General features: G+C 38.1%; 3 protein-coding genes across 3 annotated transcripts; 1 reads left to right on the top strand and 2 right to left on the bottom strand.

Moving 5' to 3' along the window:
• Positions 1–1428: 1428 nt before the first annotated feature.
• On the bottom strand, positions 1429–2336 carry LOC135711121 (protein lethal(2)essential for life-like). The gene is made up of 2 exons (XM_065233862.1): positions 1836–2336; positions 1429–1736 (listed from the first exon to the last, which is right to left on the bottom strand). Exons 1-2 carry the CDS (start codon positions 2224–2226, stop codon positions 1558–1560), a joined length of 570 nt encoding a protein of 189 aa, XP_065089934.1. The 5' UTR covers positions 2227–2336; the 3' UTR covers positions 1429–1557.
• Positions 2337–15683: 13347 nt separating this feature from the next.
• LOC135711142 (protein lethal(2)essential for life-like) lies at positions 15684–16250 on the bottom strand. Its single transcript, XM_065233882.1, has one exon. It carries the CDS (start codon positions 16248–16250, stop codon positions 15684–15686), a length of 567 nt encoding a protein of 188 aa, XP_065089954.1.
• An 820-nt stretch (positions 16251–17070) lies between these two features.
• LOC135711141 (protein lethal(2)essential for life-like) lies at positions 17071–17658 on the top strand. The gene has a single exon (XM_065233881.1). It carries the CDS (start codon positions 17071–17073, stop codon positions 17656–17658), a length of 588 nt encoding a protein of 195 aa, XP_065089953.1.
• The last annotated feature ends 1390 nt before the right edge of the window (positions 17659–19048 follow it).

Genomic DNA, 19048 nt, shown 5'->3' with positions numbered 1-19048 from the left:
CAAAGCTAGGCCCTACTGCTTGAGGCAGGGCCGATGATTTATTTGACGTTAAGAAAAGGCTTAGCAAAGGGCCTACAATCTATGATGACAAGCACAACGGCTTAACAAAAAGGGCCTAACCATTTAAAGATTCACAAAAAGGCTTATTACTGTGATATTAAATTTTTATCGATTTTCATGTATTTTTGAAAACGTTTCGCATGTTTTGGATGTTGTGTACTGAGTTATAGTCACTATTGTTATTGTGAACAATATAAATGCCTATAATACTTCAATTTATTTATATAGGAATTAAATACTGGCGGAAAAATTTACAATTCATTTTCTGGATTGTTTACATTTTGGACATAGGCCCTTTTCAAATGTTACGCGAGATTTCATTACTTTTCCATAGTAATGAGGTACTACGACATGCACTAAACAAAGGACACGGACATATCACAAAAAATCAATGTGTTGGTCGAACAAAGAGGAAAAAATCAATCTGAGTGTCCACGGGATTTTGTATTTAGTTTGTAATGCTAATGATGATTAAGATTAAGATGATTTTATGTTTATTTAAATTCATTTCAGTAGCGCTTCTACGTAGAGGGTTAACAGTGGTTTGGCAAAATGAAACATTACTATTTTGAATTCAGCAACGGCTACTATATTTTACATCAACATTAAACGCTAATTTCACCAAAACTTTCATACTGAACCTACTGATTCAACATCTAATACTATTTCTTGATTTTGAACCTTAACCCATGTTCAGATTAGGGAGTTGTGACGATTAAGGACAAGATTGACGGAATCCTTCCACTTCACGTTTTCAAGGGCACTAATCTCAACGCCCAACAGTCGTATTGATCTGAAAATTATACTCGGTGCTTGCTTCGCTGCAGTTACATTTTGAACTTCGTACATTAAGTAGATCGCCAGATTTGGACCTGATAAATTGCGTGATAAAGTAAATGGTATGGTCTCGAATGACAACCGAACCAAAATGAGTCACAATTGGCAATTTTATAAGCATTTGCAACCTAAGTAAATAAGGCATAACATTTGATAACGGCACAGAAGCATTTGTAAACAAACTTTCTAAGGCCCTTTACACGCGAACCAAAGTACGCCCACGCAAACCAACAACATCATCGGATAGGGGCAACTATCACCTTTCTGAAAGTGGTATTGGTTTGCGTGGGTGTACTTTGGTTCGCGTGTAAAGGGCCTTAGAAAGTTTGTTTACAAATGCTTTTGTGCCGTTATCAAATGTTATGCCTGAAATAACACTTTATAACCCCCTAGTCTGAACATGGTATTACCTATAGCCAGGTATAATATCTCCATTTTGTAACTAGTTTTTAGTTCAAGAATTATAACAACCAACCGACATATTTAATGAAAACTATCATAGGATGGTTATATTGTAAATTGTGCCATTTTACAAACTATCACTAAATCATAAACTACTAAACATCTAACATAATAAATTATCGACCCCTACTGCTCTTCTGAGGTAAAATGGCCTAAATGCTCTGGGTTTAGAATCTACGTTTCAATTCGATGGAAATTTTACTTCTTCTCTTGATCTTGATCGTCATCGGTCTTCTCGTCCATGAGAATTTCATCCGTTTGCGTAATCGGAACAATGCGCTCGTTTACTTCCGGTGTCAACGTCTTTTTCGGTGCCGTAACCGTCAGAACTCCATCGGTAGAAAGAGCCGACGTAACATCTTCCGCCTCGTATCCATCTACAATCGAAACGCAATCATCATTAATATGTCATTTTCTTCACCCCCACCTGCCCGTTTGAACGACCAACAAACGATAATTAATTAATTAGCACTCACTCGGCAACTTGTATCGGCGCATAAACTGTCTCGAAACGTAACCATGCTGGTCTTGCTTCTCGTCGTGCTTCCCCTCGACGACAACCGTATCGTCCACCGTCTTGACGCTAATCTCATCCGGTGAAAATTGCTGCACATCCAGAGTGATTTGGAACCGGTCGCTATCCGTATTCACAATCGAACCCGCATCCTGGTGGGATAGGACCGTTCGCCAAGGGCGATAGTAGCCGTTCCGGCGATAGTTTTGCCTCGGACAGGCAGTCACTGCTCCGAACAAATCGTCCGCCAACAATCCGGTGGCAAAGTGCTGATCCATGATTCTTGAGCTGCGCAACGGAACGTCCCAAACGTCGTCCCACCAATCGCGGAACAAAACCGGAACCAGGGACATTGAATCGATGGGTTGTTTGTCCTTTCTGAAAATTTTGTCACACTGACCTGGAATAGGGCCAACGATTTTCACGTCCGGTTTGATCGATTAGAATTTATCCGTCTGCTCGCGTTCGCTTCGTGACACTGATTGTGAGTGAGGCCGCGAGCGGCACGTGAAAGACTGCCCCTGTTGGTATGCAATACAATTTGTTAGTAGCCAGCTGTACGATGTGAGTGAATTTTTTGTTGTTGCATGAATTTTGTGTAGGGTAAACGCTCCTATAGTTGCGCTGCGTTAGATGCGTTAGGTTTCCATAGTTGTGTATGGAGACTCCATACACACGCTTCTGACGTACCGTAACTATAGGAGCGTTTACCCTACTAGATACATGGCTGAGACTAGAATAGTATAGAGCTTGCAGTGAATTAGCTAGAAGAGAAGCTTGAATGTAGCAGAAATGATCGAGCAAGTTTGCATTATTGCTGCTGGAAATGGCTTAGTGAGAGACTGTTTGTGCTCAAAAAAATATGAAGATTAGCTTACTGAAAAATGTTTAGTAATTTTCCTGAAATTTATCATCATTTTCAATTGAGATACCCAAGTTATGATTGGAGAGAAGCGTGTTACTGATAATCACGTGACATCGAAAATGTTCTAGATCTCATAATAGAAGATCTAGATCAGGCCTGTCTAAACGTTTTAAACTTGCTTTTTTAAACGGTTGCATGTATCGATGACTATTTTTCAAGCTGACTTTTGGTAATCGCTCATTCATTCTAGGCTAAAATTCATAATGATGAATAGAATTGAACTGGAATGATACTATTGCTTAGATCCAGAGAACACGTCGAGCCGCGGGTCACATGGTGGGCAGCGCTGATCTATAGATGGAAGCAAAGGCTTCCATGATAAACTAATTGTCGACAGATATTCAGTCAGGTCTAGAGGTCTATGATACATCATTTGAGAAACAATACAATTTTAATGAGATCACCTAGGTTATATACGATGTCCTCAACAACGATTTTTGTTCAAGCAGAGTTACGGAATATATCTGCATCACATGTACAAACGTTAAATCCACGATTAAAAAATATTCTAGGTTCTCCCAATCGAGTTCAGAACATATGATTTAAGAAATCAACCAGGACTGAGAAACTTCCTTTATTAACTATATATCGAAGCCAGTCCATGTTTCTGATAAATGGAATACACACCCCTTACTTTCACTTAGGTTTTATTTTTATAAATAAAAGACCATCACTATAGTTCATCTATATTCAGTCCGAATCGTGCACGCATAAAGCTGCAACAAATTTAAATAACACTTCTCAGTGCTAAATATTTCCTGCAAATGTTCTACCTTGTTTGATTCTTATTCCTCTGTGATCCTTGTTTGGACCCTACCCAAGGTAATCCTGCTTAGATATCGATTTGGAATTCTTCTTATAGTAATCTGCTTGGAAGTCGGTTTGGTGAAACTTTCTTCTACCGTCATGGCGCGGTGGAGAGCTGGGGGTTGTTAGCCGCCGCTGGTGGTGTAGTGGTAAGCGTGGGTCGGTGGGATTTTTCTGAGGCATAAAAATCTCTGGTCACGTCTTCCTTCGAAAGGAAAGTAAAGCCGTTGGTCCCGGCCCATGTGAGTGTTGAATGGGTGCGATATCCTACGCAGGTGTGATAGCTGCCTTGCTGCACATTCGATTGCCGTCAATGGTTTCGGATAGTACCATCCAGAAATTAAAATCCATTGGATGCTCCATATCTCAAGCGAGAAACAACATAAACAACATGTTGCCGGAAGCGCAAAGATGCTGTAACATGTGCATCGCACATATTATGAAATCCTTTCAGTGTGGCCCAAAAAGACCAAACCAGCAGTATCCATTTCTAAGAAATATTTTTTCCTATGCCATCGAACTGCCTATGCAATAAAACGCAAATGGATGCATAAGCATGGTCGATGACTCCCAACAGTTCCCAACTACTTCAGCGATACTACATTATTATTATTTAACTTTATTAGGGAGGCTTTCAGCCTTGGGCTGGTTCGCCTCCATGCGATACTACAGCGATATACCACCTGATTTTCAAAGTTCTTATAATTAGCTTGTGGGCCGGCGCCGGTGGTGTAGTGGTAAGCGTGACTGCTTTTTCTCACCCCAATGGGTCTGGGTTCAATCCCAGCCGACGTCGGTGGGATTTTTCTGAGCCATAAAAATCTCTGGTCACGTCTTCCTTCGGAAGGGAAGTAAAGCCCTTGGTCCCGCCCCATGTATGTGTGTTGAATGGGTGCGATATCCTACGCAGGTGTGGAAGCTGCCTTCCTGCACATTCGATTGCCGTCAATGAATGGCAACCGATGTCCGTCGGTGATTGGCACTAGATTGCGGAACAGAGACCGACGTTAAATAAAGGAAAGAAGATAATAAGCTTGTTTTCAACAGACTGGCATTTCAAAGATTGACAATGTTGGCTAGAATTCTAAAGAAATTTTTAGCTCGAGAGATTATTTCAATGGGTTCTTAATAAATATTAGGGAATTTTAAGGAGAACCCTTGCAACATTCAAAGAAGAATTTTAACAAAGTTCTGATGAAATTTTCAGGAGTGTTCTGAGGAAAGTTTCAAGAAAATTATTAGCAAACTTCAATAGTAGGTCGGAAATGAATTGCAAAAGGTTTCTGAAAAATGCTTCCACTCACTTGCTAATAAAAAATGATTTCCTGAATTTTGAAATCATTAGATGTTATAATGATATTTTTTACTTGTTAGATACAAGAAGAGGTTGAAAGGCAAGTGTTTGACTCATAAAATCTGTCAATATTGCTACCAGAGTGTTACAATCAGCGATCTTATGATTCGTGAGCGTTCACTCAGAGTGAATGCTGTGAAACCTGTCAAATTTGCTTTCAGATAGTCACAATCAACGATTTTACGACTCGCGAGCGCTCACTCTGAGTGAACGCTCACGAATCATAAGATCGCTGATTGTAACACTCTGGTAGCAATATTGACAGATTTTATGAGTCAAACACTTGCCTTTCAACCTCTTCTTGTATATAACAAGTACAAAATATGATTATAACATCTAATGATTTCAAAATTCAGAAAAATCATGTTTTTATAGCAAGTGAGTGGAAGCACGCCTACTGTAGAGTGAACTTCCAAAAATTCAGTAGATGATGAAAGTTTGAATTTTTTCTAGTGTGTCAGAAATTTTACTTGTGAATATATATTTTTAATGGGTGGAAAACAAAATAATTGTCGATTTTTGCGACTTTTGTGAACTTTATTCCAGGATGGTCTAAAAACAAACATAAGTGTTAATTTTTTTTATCTAATCCTAACGCATAAAGGGTGATACGGTCAAAATTTGGTCAATATCAACTTGACGTATTTCTTTCAATTTTGCATTTAAAAAACCTGAACACCCCTCATTTTGAAGGTGTGTGTGTGTAGAATGTTGCTCCTATTTTGATTTTGGAATTCACTCTTCAGTTGTCAAAATGCCGTCCAAGCAAGAAGAGCAGCGTATCAAAATTTTGCTCGCGCATCGCGAAAATCCGAGCTACTCGCACGCAAAGTTGGCAAAATCGCTAAAAGTTGCCAAATCAACCGTTACAAATGTAATTAAAGTGTTTGGGGAACGTTTGTCGACAGCCAGGAAGTCTGGATCGGGGGGAAATCGAAAACCGGAAGCCGCTGAGACGACAAAGAGAGTTGCGGTAGTTTCAAGCGAAACCCTAACCTCTCTCTCCGAGATGCCGCAAATAAGCTGGGTGTATCGTCTACAACCGTGCATCGAGCCAAAAAAACGAGTCGGACTATCGACTTACAAGAAGGTAGTGACTCCAAATCGCGATGATAAACAAAATACGACGGCCAAAGCACGATCCCGGAGGCTGTACACGACGATGCTGACGAAGTTTGACTGCGTGGTAATGGACGACGAAACCTACGTCAAAGCCGACTACAAGCAGCTTCCGGGACAGGAGTTTTATACGGCAAAAGGAAGGGGAAAGGTAGCAGATGTTTTCAAGCACATGAAACTATCAAAGTTCGCAAAGAAATATCTGGCTTGGCAAGCCATCTGTACCTGTGGCTTGAAAAGCAGCATTTTCATAGCTTCCGGGACTGTCAACCAAGAAATTTACGTGAAAGAGTGTTTGAATAAACGTCTGCTGCCTTTCCTGAAGAAACACGGTTGTTCCGTACTGTTTTGGCCGGATTTGGCATCTTGCCATTACGGTAAAAAGGCCATGGAGTGGTACGCCGCCAACAACGTGCAGGTGGTTCCCAAGGACAAGAACCCTCCCAACACGCCAGAGCTCCGCCCAATTGAGAAATACTGGGCTATTGTCAAGCGGAACCTAAAGAAGACCAAAAAAACTGCTAAGGGCGAGCAGCAGTTCAAGGCAAACTGGCTTTCTGCGGCGAAGAAGGTGGACAAGGTGGCTGTACAAAATCTGATGGCAGGGGTCAAGCGTAAGGCCCGGCAATTCGGATTTGGAAAAGCGGAAGCCTAACTGAATATTTTGCCTGAATTTTATACTAATTGAACTTAAAAAAGAAATTTAATTTGATTTTTTAAATAAACGATTTCACCGATTTACACGCGTTTTCCCTTGACCAAATTTTGACCGTATCACCCTTTACTTTAAGCATAATCTAAAATAAAACGTTTCTAACAAATGTTCAAGTTAATGATGATTATTGAAAAAGTGATATAGAATAAATGGCAGATCTCTACCAGGACGGGACTCATTTTGTGAGTTGTTAAAGAAAAATAGATGAGATAAAATGAGGATTTGGAAATGTTTTCGATAAAATAAGAAATATATATTGAACGTTCACCAAATTGTAAAATATTAAAATCCTTTTCATGCAAAAAAACGCGCAACATCTGTACGTTTATTGAAAAATCAAATAAATTAGGGAAACTAAATGTGTTTTATCATTTTGCTTTGCGTAATTGTCGGAGTCACAAAATATTGTAAAATTTTTATATGGACAACATTAAAAGGACTATTATTTCAAGGTTATGATTCTTTTATAAGTCTTGGTTAAAAAAAATGTGTTCGCAATGCACAACATTTACCGAAGCAGGAAAATTTTTAAATTATATTGGATTTCGAATTTTAAAAATCTGTCACTGTCTGATGAAAATAAAATTCAGATATCGAGCAAAACATGAGTTTGTAACCGTAAAACAACTATTATTTAGATCTTAAGATCTTGCAACCTTTAGATTCCTTAAACAATTCGTATAACCAATGTATCGCTTTTCCACCCTGGTAAATTATCAATTCTGGTTTTTTTTCCTAATGTTATTGAGCATGATTCCCGTTTTATTTTTCAATAATTTGAATGAGCATTGGCGTAGCTTGAAAGTTTATCTGGAGGGGGCTTAGGGGGTCTGTTGCATTTTTATTTTTATTTTGCTAAACTACGGTTAAATAAAAACTTGCGAAGAAGCTATTCAATAAAATTGCGTCAAGGCAACTTGATTTTGGGTATTTTTTTCTGTGACAAATAATATGGCAATGAGGCTTACTATTATTTTAATGGGTAAACAAATTTGATTATAATTATCTCATAACAACGTTTGGGACCTCGATTGTGGGAGCCTTAAAAGCTTACTGATTTTGAATCACCAATGATCGGTTGTTCATGATTTTTGTAAGGAATCACATAGCGTACGGATCTCATACATTTAAGCATATCAAACTTAAAACAAATTCTCAGAGTTAGGTAATTCCATCAATTGTGTAACTAGTTTTTTTTTTTAGATTTTGGAAATTTCTTCATTCTTCTATCTTCTGAGATATAACAGAAATAGGAACCAAAATTAAATTCTTAGAAGTTTGAATTTTGTAATTTTCTAAAATCACCCCGATAAGCGGCGCCGGTGGTGTAGTGGTAAGCGTATTTACCTCTCACCCCAGCAGCCCTGGGTTCAATCCCAGTCGGCGCCGCCGGGATGTTCTGAGGCATAACATCTCTGATCACGCCTTCCTTCGGAAGGGAAGTAATGCCGTTGGTCCCCGGTTCATGAGTTGATGGGTCGATAGGTAGGGTCCAGGTGTGGGAGCTGCCTCCCTGGCGTCGGTAGCATTGGTGCTCAGCACGGAAAACAAGATCGACGGAAAACAAATCAAAGGAAAAAAATGAAATCACCCCGATGGGTCTGGGTTTAATCCCAGCCGAGGTCGGTGGGATTTTTCGAAGGCATAAAAATCTCTGGTCACGTCTTCCTTCGGAAGAGAAGTAAAGCCGTTGGTCCCGACCCATATGTGTTTAAATGGGTGCGATATCCTACGCAGGTGTAGAAGCTGGCTTCCTGCACTTTCGATTGCCGTCAATGGATGGCAATCGATGTCCGTCGGTGATTGGCACTAAATTGCGGAACAGAGACCGACGTTAAATAAAGAAAAGAAGAAGTAATTTTCTTAAATGCTGGCTTTGAAACATAGTAAAGTGCAAACAGAATAAATTTCATACATTTAGGACTTAGGAAAATGTGCAAAATATATATATGCACAATTCTTAACATTCTGAATGTTGAAATAAAAATAGTTATGAGATTCCAAACCCATATGTTTTCCAGGTTTTGTTACTAAAAAATAGATATCTCTGAAACAGATTGTAAGCATAAATTCTTCGAATATAAATGTAAATAAAAGTCAAAGAAATTAGATAAATCGTCATAATTATATATCCTGTTACTTATGCAAAGTTTTATGAACATCTATAAAACTCCCTTAAGTTTTTTAAATTTTCCCCAGCTTCTACAAAGTTCTCTGAATTTATTCCAAATTCAATTTTTATTCCATCTCTCGTAATCCTACGAAAATCTCTGTACATTTTTGCACTTCAGGAAAGACACCTATCTTCTCAAAATAATCCTGAACATCTGGAAAGTTCCTTGAAATTTAACGAAGTTCCCGAAACCTCCAAAAAGATCATAGAGCTTTTTTAATTAAGATCTGTGACAAACTGCAACGAAGCTCTTTAAACTGAAGCGAGGATCCCTGAATTTCTTTGAGCTGTTTTTAGTTCTTCTACAAAATTCCCTGAACTTTTTTACAGTTAGGGGAAATGGATGTACTTGGCCTAAGTTCCCCTAATTTGGGCCCATACATAAATTCAGCAATCGATTAAATTTTAAATAGCGACCAAAACTATCCATTAGTACAGTCCCGAGAGATGAACCAGCCCAAGGCTGAAAATCTCTCTAATAAAGCAAAAAAACAAAGTTTACTGCACTACTAAGTTTCTTGTTGCTTTTCCACGAAGCTTCAGGAACAACATTTCTTGAATTTGTACGTAATTTCCACAACAATTCCAAGTCCATGAGGCTTCAAAAAAGGGCCCTGAAATTATATAGAAGTTCTCGGTCAACAATGAGCTTCCCTGAAAAATAAAAATGTTCCCTTAATTTCTATGAGCTCCTCAAAATTAGAGCCAACGGCTAAAAATCTCTCTAATAAAGTTAAAAAAAAGCTCCTCAAACTTAAATAAAATTTTCACTTCTACGCAGTTTTCAGAACTTTTCCAAGTTCCTTGTTTTTACGATTTTTTTTTTCTGAAGACCTGTGAAGTTCCCAGAATGTCCAAGTTGCAACAATTCCTACAATGTTCCCTAAACTTCTTAGAAGTCCTTAAAGTTTTACGGAGTTCCCAGAAGTTGAAGAAAATACCATGGCCAATTTGCCATAGGACGTCATAGTATGCCATCATTTAGATATCGATATAATATAATTTCTCAAAATTGTTTCTTCTAATCCAGAACATATGAAAATTAGTCCACTTGAATGACTTAAAAAAAATCGTTATTTCCAATTTTTTTAATCGCTGTTAAATAGTAACATCGAACTTGACAAGATTGACAAAATACCTTGAAAATTCTTGGGGGGGGGGCTTAGATAATTCAGGAGGGGTCCTGGCCCCCTTGGCATGCTAATGTGGATGAGATAACTTGAAACTTGTTACTAAGAAAATTCTTGATAAATTAAAAATAATATGTTGATAGTGGATTTTAGGGAAATCAAAAAGATCAGGGAGTGGAAAATCAGAGGATTGTAAGACTTAAAACTAACTTAATTTTAATACGACTAGAAAAAACTTTAAACTTGACTATCCCTAGGATTTTGGAAGGTTCTGACACCCTGGATACATTATTTATAAACATGTTGTATTTTTATACAAATTCATACAATACGGATAACATATGCCGAAGTATGACTGAAAATTCAGTTTCGGTTAGACGAAGATCGGCCTAGTAATCCATACGGTATAATAGCGTTCGGTATAATCATAGAGGTAACTCTAAGACCACTGGGTCCCGAAGAAAATCATTATTATTTTTGGCTCACTCAGTACCAGAACAACGGTCCCAAGCAGTCCCAAGCTATTTCACTCACCACTCTGCATGAATCCACACACCCCTGATGTTATCTGTCAAACTTTCATAGCGAATCAAAACAAACATAGTGTAGTAATAGAATTTCAACTAGAATAGGGTACGCTAATCGTTTGCTTGGGACCAATAGGCTACTAAAGTGGTGAGCCAATTTAAAATCGTTAGTTTCGTATTGATTGTTGGTATAATGGTGTTCAGCTAATCGCCTTCTACCATAATTCTCCATAAAACAAAACAAAAATTGAGGGTTGCTTATGATGACTTTGAGAGAAGCTTATAAACGTTTCAATGAAATCCACGGCAATACAAAAAATGTACTATTCGCTTCAAGCACTTTTATTTCAGGAACACGCAATCAGCTCGTGAGAGAGAATTTTCTCTCTCAAATTTGAATTTTTTTGTTCTCTCGGGACTGGTAGTAAATCAGGTAAAACGGTATGGGGAAAAATCATTTTTATTTAATTATAGCTTGTTTAACAATAAATTTCCGGGAAAAAACTTATCGACAAAGTCCCTGAATTCTTTATTTACGTAGTCGTTTACTTTTTTTGACCTGAATATGCACCAAAAGTGAATTATTCCCACTTCTCAAATTCTATATGGGGACTTTTATCACTTTCTACCAGCGGAATAGCGCCATCTCTGTGAAAAATGGCCGGACGATATGATTAATTGCCAAATTAATATCTACAACTTTTTACATTTTTACTAAAAAGGAACAGCTGAGCAGCTAAATTTAAAATTATCGTTCAGGATCGATTCGCGAGGCAATGAACCAAGTTTGTGCTGGATTTCGGCCAATTTGAATCACGCCTGATTTTCCAAAATGGTGTATTAAAAAAAATCAATAAACTATAGCATGAAAACGACTTATCTAATCGAAATGACGAGTGAAACAAAGTTGTAGGAATTAGATTACCTGTTCAGAATAATATACACACTGAAAAAAAATCACAATGTTTCGACAAAAAGTTAAAAAAAAACTGTTAACAACTTCAGTAACATTTTCATTTGAAAGCTTACTGAGATAGCATTTTTGATAAGATTTCAAATAAACATAAGTTAAAAAATCTTAAAAATTATTTTTTTTTATATTTAAATTTTTACAAGCCATTTTCGTGCTATGATTTATTGAATAATATGAATATGCCATTTTAAAAAATAAGGCAAATTTCAAAATGGTCAAATTCCAGCAAAACCTTGGTTCTTTGCCCCTAGTGAACAATTACAGGCTGTTTTATAGAATTCGGAGAGAGGAAATTAAAATTGATCCATGGAACTGCTCAGCAATTTAATTGTAACTTTTATCGGACTGGTTATGCCCTTTTGATATTTTTTGGAAATTTGTCAAAATAAGAGCATTTCAAGGCAGTGTTGACTATTTGAATTTGGATTCAACAGTTCGACAGTTATATCCAATGATTACGTCCGATAGTAACTGGTGCTGCCTAATAAACGCCAAATACTTATAAACATGTAAATTTGGGTGGATATTCTTTTTTGCAGACCTACATTTCCTTTTTCGCTGGGACTTTACTTTTCTTTTTTATGATTTATCAAGGGACGGAAAATTTCAAATAATATATGATGGGAAAATTATGAGTATATTTGAACAAATCGTATACAAATATTCATGAAAACAACAACTAGGTTTAAACCGGAAATTTTTAATTGGCAGTAGGGTTTGATAAACTTTTTTAACATACTGTATATCATATGAACAATCGACAATTTGACTTTAAAAAAGTAGAAGGGTCTGTGCCTAGGGGCAAGAACGGAAGCTTGACGTAGGACAGCTAGTGGACGGAATAAATGTGAAGAGCGTTTAGTTCTTTTAATTGATCAATTATCTATTATCTCAACTCTTTCCGTTTTTGAATTGTAGGCGTGCCAAATTTGTAGTATTTTTTTTCAAAGAAAAAGTTGATTAAGAGAATCAATCAAAATCACTTGCACCGCTGCTTCCAAGTTTGGTAACAAGATTACAACTCTGGAGAGCATTTTGTGTGGTCGTTGGGGGCTTGTGGTTCTGAATATGGGCAAACAAGCACAGATAAATTCTATTCCAATTCTTTACAGTTATAAGCTTGATGGCTCTGAAAAGGGCCGTTTTATTGTAGAGGACATCAGCATCACGGATCTCATTTTTCAGGAACACCTTCAGCACACCTCGTAAATTAGACCGGAGATACGTCAGACATCGCCACGGCGAGCCAGACGACGGATGGTGGTTATCTCGAAGAATTTGCGTTTGGTTCTGAAAATGGCGATGAGTGTTGAAAATATTACGCAATTCCATCCTCCCTATTCGCACGCGCCCGAGGATCGGAGGCAAATGCTACTTCGACTTGTTTCGTCTACTTACTATTCTCTGACGACTGTGCTGGGGAAGCAGCATATGCATGTAGGTAATTGGTGGATTTATTAGTTAATTCAACGCTTTTGGGCAATGCTGGACATTTACCAGTTTTTCAATAGTTTCTTGTTGAAAACCAACATTCAAAAGCATTCGATGCGTAGCCATATTTGTGATCGATTGGTGATAAAATTATTGAAATTGGACCAGGGACAGCTGAGTTATTAACGTTCAAAATCTTTCTTAATTTGTTACATGTTCCATTTTCGGTTTTCACAAAGTGTACCCCCATATAGAAATCAAAGACGTAGTCCTACGTTAAAAATTAAAAGAATTGTTCATAACATCTAAATTTATGGACTATCTAGGATCTGACACAGTTGTGCTATGATTTCAACGCCGACACCAATTTACTTTATTACTCTGTTCGCACCTGGGAATCAATGGAAAAATTTCCCCTACCAATTCTATTTTGATGCATCACTGCTTATGTTTTTGGTTCATATGCGTTGTATTTTTTTCGAGCTGTACTGTCAGCATTAGGGTAGTTCAAATTTTAATAATGTTCTTAAATCAAAATCCACGAGAAACTCAAACACGCCGCATGGTACTTGCAAAGTAAAGATCACTAGGAGTGTTAGTTAGTCAGTTTGAAAAAAAAAATCATGACACTCTTTGCGTTTACAGTGATGCATTTTTCTTCGGAATTATAAAAAAAAATCATGGTTAGCGATTCTGGATCACAAACTTTTCTATCTCAAAAGCAATTTCCATCTGAATTTGGCTGATTTATGAAATGTGCAGTAGGGCAATATTGGAGGAGGATTGGGTGCTTGAAGAAAAGAACATTTTTGAAATTTTAACGATCCTAATCGTACATCCGTTTCTTTTTACAGTCAAGCACTGGTGCATTCATCGTTAGGGTCATAGCGAAACGGTGCATTCATAGAAACAGGGAAACAATGATAAAAATTAAGCAGTAAAGGGGATGAGGGCATTCAAGCCAAATGTAACAAATATATAAAATGTTTGTATCCTCTTATAAACAGGAAATCCAAACTTTGCCTGACGAATAAACTTCTAATATTTAAACAAGTTTTTAGACCGGCCATGCTTTACGCTGTGCCAATATGGTCTAGTTGTTGCACTACCAGGAAAAAAGCACTTCAAAGGATTCAGAACAAAATTCTGAAGATGATTTTGAAGTTGCCTCCCTGGTACAGTACTACCGAAGTACATAGAATTTCGAATGTTGAGACTTTAGCACAAATGTCCAACAAAATAATTAATAATTTCCGGCAAAAATCGTTACAATCCTCAATTGCAACGATTAATTCCCTTTATACTTAGATAAGATTTAGTTTTAGTTATTTAGTTTTAAGCTATCAATTGTTATACTGACATGCAGGTTTAAAAAACCTGTTTAAAATACTGAATTGCCAAGACAGGAACAATGTAAAAACACTTAGATATATATCATAACAATTAAGGCTGGTAAGTTACTGTAGTAACTGGAGCACCTAGGTTAAAAATGAAATGTAATTTATTTTGAATTTGGAACAAATAAAGAGTTAAAAAAAAAAAAAAAAAAGCAGTAAAGGGACCATGAACAGAACAGATGTCTATCGTAGAACGGAAATAGAAGTTGTTTCAGCTTTTTCTTCTTCTTCTTCTTCTTCTTCTTCTTCTTCTTCTTCTTCTTCCTTCTTCTTTTTCGCTTTTCAAGCTTATTGCTTATCGCATATTAGGTTATTACGTGCTCTCAACTTAGTGTTCTAGATTCACTTCCACAGTTATTAATTGAGTACCATTTTTGCATTAGTATAATTGTGTGGCAAGTACAACCATACTTTATCCCCAGGGAAGTCGAGAAATTTTCCATTCCGAAAAAATCCTAGACCGGACCGGGAATCGAACCCAGAAGTCACCTCCAGTATGGCCTTGCTTTGTAGCTCCGCCTTTAACAACTGAGCTAAGGGAGGCCCCAGTTTATTCGGGCACCGTATTTTCTATATAGCCAACTTCAATACAATATCGTCTGAAATTAGATATCTTTAAACCTCGTGAATCATGAGATATGTGCTCTTGAAATTGCGAACTGTGAAGGTTAAAAGGATTTGCAAGGAACTTTGAGAATATTCTAGGATAATTCAATGAAAATTCTTGAGCAAAATCCTAATAAATTCTATAATGATTTCCAAGTAAATTGCGGTACAAAAATATCTAGATCCTGGACCAAGGCAAAGCTTTCATATTCTGAAATTATGCACATCAAATGTGTTTCATAAAAATTGAACATGTAAAGAGCAAGAATAAAAATATGTGTACCATCATATGGAAGACTCAACGTGGTCCACACTGATCTTTCGAAAGGGTTAGAAACACCGTATAGCACAGAAAAAGTCAAAAGAATGACGACGAGCCGCAAAGCTCGATCATCGAATGGTATTTTCAACCGTCAACTGTGGCACAAAATCATCAAACCCCTAAACCCCAAAAGCTGTAAAACCAAGTTCAAATCCGACGCAGAATTAAAAACAGCCAAAGTTTATTTTTCTCGTATGAAGACACCTGCTAGCGAATCCTAAGAAACTTATATTTCTTTCAAATCAATGAAAAACACCATTAACCATGCTCTTCTGCGTCCATAAGCCATTTATTATAACTTATTCCAGCCTCAACACATCTCTACGCAATCTTACTTGTGTCCAGTGCTAGCCTTCTCAGTCAGTGCTTCCAAGGGTTTTCCGGTTTGAACGATTTTGATTGCCCTCGGACCTTTGGGCTCGGGAAGGGCCTTCTTCGCTGCCGTGACCGTCAGGATTCCATCCGACGATAGCGATGACACAACCTGGTCCGCATCATGATCTGCCGGGAGCACGTAGCGTCGTACGAAGTGTCTCGAGATGTAGCCATGCTCGTCCTGCTTTTCCTCGTGTTTTCCTTCAACGGTAACGGACCGCTGGTCGACACTTACCGAGATTTCCTCCGGTGCGAACTGTTGCACGTCCAGATTGATCTGGAACTTGTCGTCGGCTACTTTGACCATGGATCCGGAGTCCGGACGGGACACGGCATGCGATAGATGCCACGGTCGATTGTAGCCATGTTGCCTTCTTCGGGCATGGTGCGTGGTTAAAGCGGCGACCAGATCATCGGTAGCCAATCCATGGCCAAAATGTTGATCCAGCAGGCGAGACGTTCGAAGAGGGGTATCCAAGTTGTCATCCCACCAGTCTCGGAAAGTCAATGGAATGATAGACATTTCTCGATTGATAAAATTTCACGACCTCACTTCAGAACAAACCGCTACAAACTGATAGGGCCTCGCAGGCGGGCGGTTTGCTTTTATAAGAACAGGAGAAGAGGGAAGTGGACAGAAACTGTGTACGTGCATACCTGCACCTATGTAATGAAGGATGCAAGCAGGATAAGAAGGAAAGCCGTTAAGGACAAACCGTTCGGATTCTAATTCCGGACGCCTGAAAGAGCTGTTGCACTTATTTTCCCCTTAAATTCTAGATGTGGAATTTTCTCAATACTGAGAATGTGAAGTTTGTATGCAAAATTTTAAATTAAGTTCTTCGACCAACCACAAATCGATTTTTTTATTATTAATTAAATTTAAATTGGCTAGCACACATGAGGATACGAATGTTAAACTAAAAAAGTAATTCAGCTAATAAATAATGAGAATAACAGCCCAATGCAAACGTAATGATCCGGAATTCAAAGTCGAACGGTGAGTTCTTTATGGCCCCTTTTCCTCAGGTATTAGGCCTTTGAGATAGTGTAAAAGGCAATGTATGAACATCGCAAGCGAAAGCATGAGATGTTCAGTTCAAGCACAACTGTACCGAATTCACCCGTATCTGCTTGATTCATCATTTTCCCAAAATCGATGTGCATGGAAACTATAGCAGCTCGAGAGTGAGCGCACGGTTTGGATGAACACGTGCTTAAGTTTAAGTCAGACACAGCTTGCATAGTCTCTCTCCCCGTTGAAAAGTAAACCGTCATCCCGGTTCAGTTTGACTTGGTTTGTTGTGGTGGGAAGTGCATGCTGCAGCTGGTTTGTCGAAAAAATGTCTTTTATCCCATTCGTTCCAATGCTTTACCGTAACGTGTGGGATGACACACTGAATGCTCCTGTGAATACTTCCCATCTGCCGGATCAACATTTTGGACATGTAGTGGCCACCGAAGACCTGGCGCATGCTTTAAACACGCTCCACGCCCGAACGAGACACGGCTACAGGCGACCGTGGAATCTTCCGAGCAGTGCATCCCGTCAGGACGCCGGATCCACAGTCCAGACTCTCGACGACAGGTTCGAAATCAATCTGGATGTTCAGCAGTTTACACCGGAGGAAATATCGGTTCAGGCCACCGACCAGTACATCACCATCGAAGCCAAGCACGAAGAGAAGCAGGACGAACACGGTCACATCTCCCGGCACTTTGTTCGACGGTACGTACTTCCCTCGGGGTACGACTCGGATCAGATAGTGTCGTCACTGTCGTCGAATGGAATTCTGACAATCACGGCTCCGAAGCTTGCATTTCCCGATCCTGGAGCTCTTCGGGCGATATCGATTGTTCATACTGGTCAGCCCATGGGTAAATTGACTGACACGAATGGAATGAGAAATGGAAATGGTGTGGATAACTAATGAAACATTTAACTTCATGTTGTTGGGAATTTCGTGATTTAACTAATAAATAAATTAATTCACATCGTCCGCTACGTTTTTGAAATTAATTGTTTTCCATAGTTGTGAAAGAAGCTTCCTTAAGTTTGCGAAAAACCCGCTTACTATGCACATTTCCACAATTACCAAAGATAAAAGCTTAGAGCTCAACAAAATCTAATTTCGTTTATATTTTTCAGATACCGAAAATCTAATAAAGAGATAAAAATAGATTTTGAGAAATTCTTGGCCAAATAGATTTTTTTTTTTTGACCCGGCTTTCTCCGATCTGCATGAAACTTTGAATAACAATTATTGTTTGTTTTTGGGCAATCATTCTCATTTGTGTTAAAACTCGGCCATTTTGAACCATGCATTTTTTAATCAAAAGAGCGTATTCGTCATTCATCAATAAATCGAAACACGACAACGTCACTTCTAATCTAAATGACGTCTGAGACAAAGTTGTAGGGAAAAACAGATTATTTCTAGGAAAACTACACTATTCTTTTTTAGTAAAAAATCTAAAAAAGTGTTGAAAACTTAAATCTAGATAGAGCTGGAATTAGGGCGTAACAGCTTTTGTAAACAATGACTTCTCTCGATGATTTCTACAAAATCAAGGCTCGCCCACGCAAATCAACATCATCATCGAGTAGAGGAAGACTTTCTCTACCCGATAGTTGTATTGGATTGCGTAGGCGTGCCTTGAATTCCTAGAAATCTTTAAGAGAAGTTATTGTTTACAAAAGCTGTTGCGCCCTAATTCCAGCTCTTTCTAGAAATATATAAAAAATGTCTTTGTTCAAAATTTTAGATGTGCCAGTACGTACACACTTAGCGACGTTTTCCTTGTTCGGTAATTTTTCACCGAAGATAATCGGTAGATTTTTCGGTAAAAAAATATATATTACCAACATTCGGTAATGTTTTACCGAAATGACGGTAATCTGGGTATTATATTGACGAACTCAGTAAAAAATATGACAGTAAGAACTGTAAAACGAGGCAAATGCCGAATTCGGTAAAAAAATACCGAACAAACTGCAAATTACAAACACGTTTACCGAACTTCTGTAACTAATTCCAGACTGTCAAATCGAAAGACGGTCAAGTTTATATGAAGTGTTGGAGTGAACAGTACCAGTGAAAATCAACCGGAAAATCCAGTGAAAACAGTGCAGGTATGCTGCCAAATACAGGTGCATGAATAATACATCTATTAAATATTCCGTCCGAACCGAAGGCGAACCGGGCGAACCAGCCTCAGACTGAAAGCCTCCTTAATGAAGAAAACTTAACTTAACTTATTCCGTCAGAAAAAGATTATTAGACCCATTTTTTTTTAACTTTACAATCGTTTTTCAGACAT

This window comes from Ochlerotatus camptorhynchus, unplaced genomic scaffold (genome assembly GCF_037179485.1).
Source record: "Ochlerotatus camptorhynchus isolate MF236.1 unplaced genomic scaffold, CSIRO-AGI_Acam_v1.1 ptg000423l, whole genome shotgun sequence".
NCBI classification, from domain to species: Eukaryota; Metazoa; Arthropoda; class Insecta; order Diptera; family Culicidae; genus Ochlerotatus; species Ochlerotatus camptorhynchus.
The sequence above is the reverse complement of the archived record's forward strand: the minus strand, read 5'-3'. Positions and strand labels throughout refer to the sequence as shown.

Bases quoted from the DNA above. Each gene is read 5' to 3' on its own strand.
- LOC135711142 (XM_065233882.1), bottom strand. From the start codon at position 16,250: ATGTCTATCATTCCATTGACTTTCCGAGACTGGTGGGATGACAACTTG.
- LOC135711121 (XM_065233862.1), bottom strand. From the start codon at position 2,226: ATGTCCCTGGTTCCGGTTTTGTTCCGCGATTGGTGGGACGACGTTTGG. The intron at 1,737-1,835 runs GTGAGTGCTAAT...TTTCGATTGTAG, and splicing joins GCGCCGATACAAGTTGCCGA to ATGGATACGAGGCGGAAGAT.
- LOC135711141 (XM_065233881.1), top strand. From the start codon at position 17,071: ATGTCTTTTATCCCATTCGTTCCAATGCTTTACCGTAACGTGTGGGAT.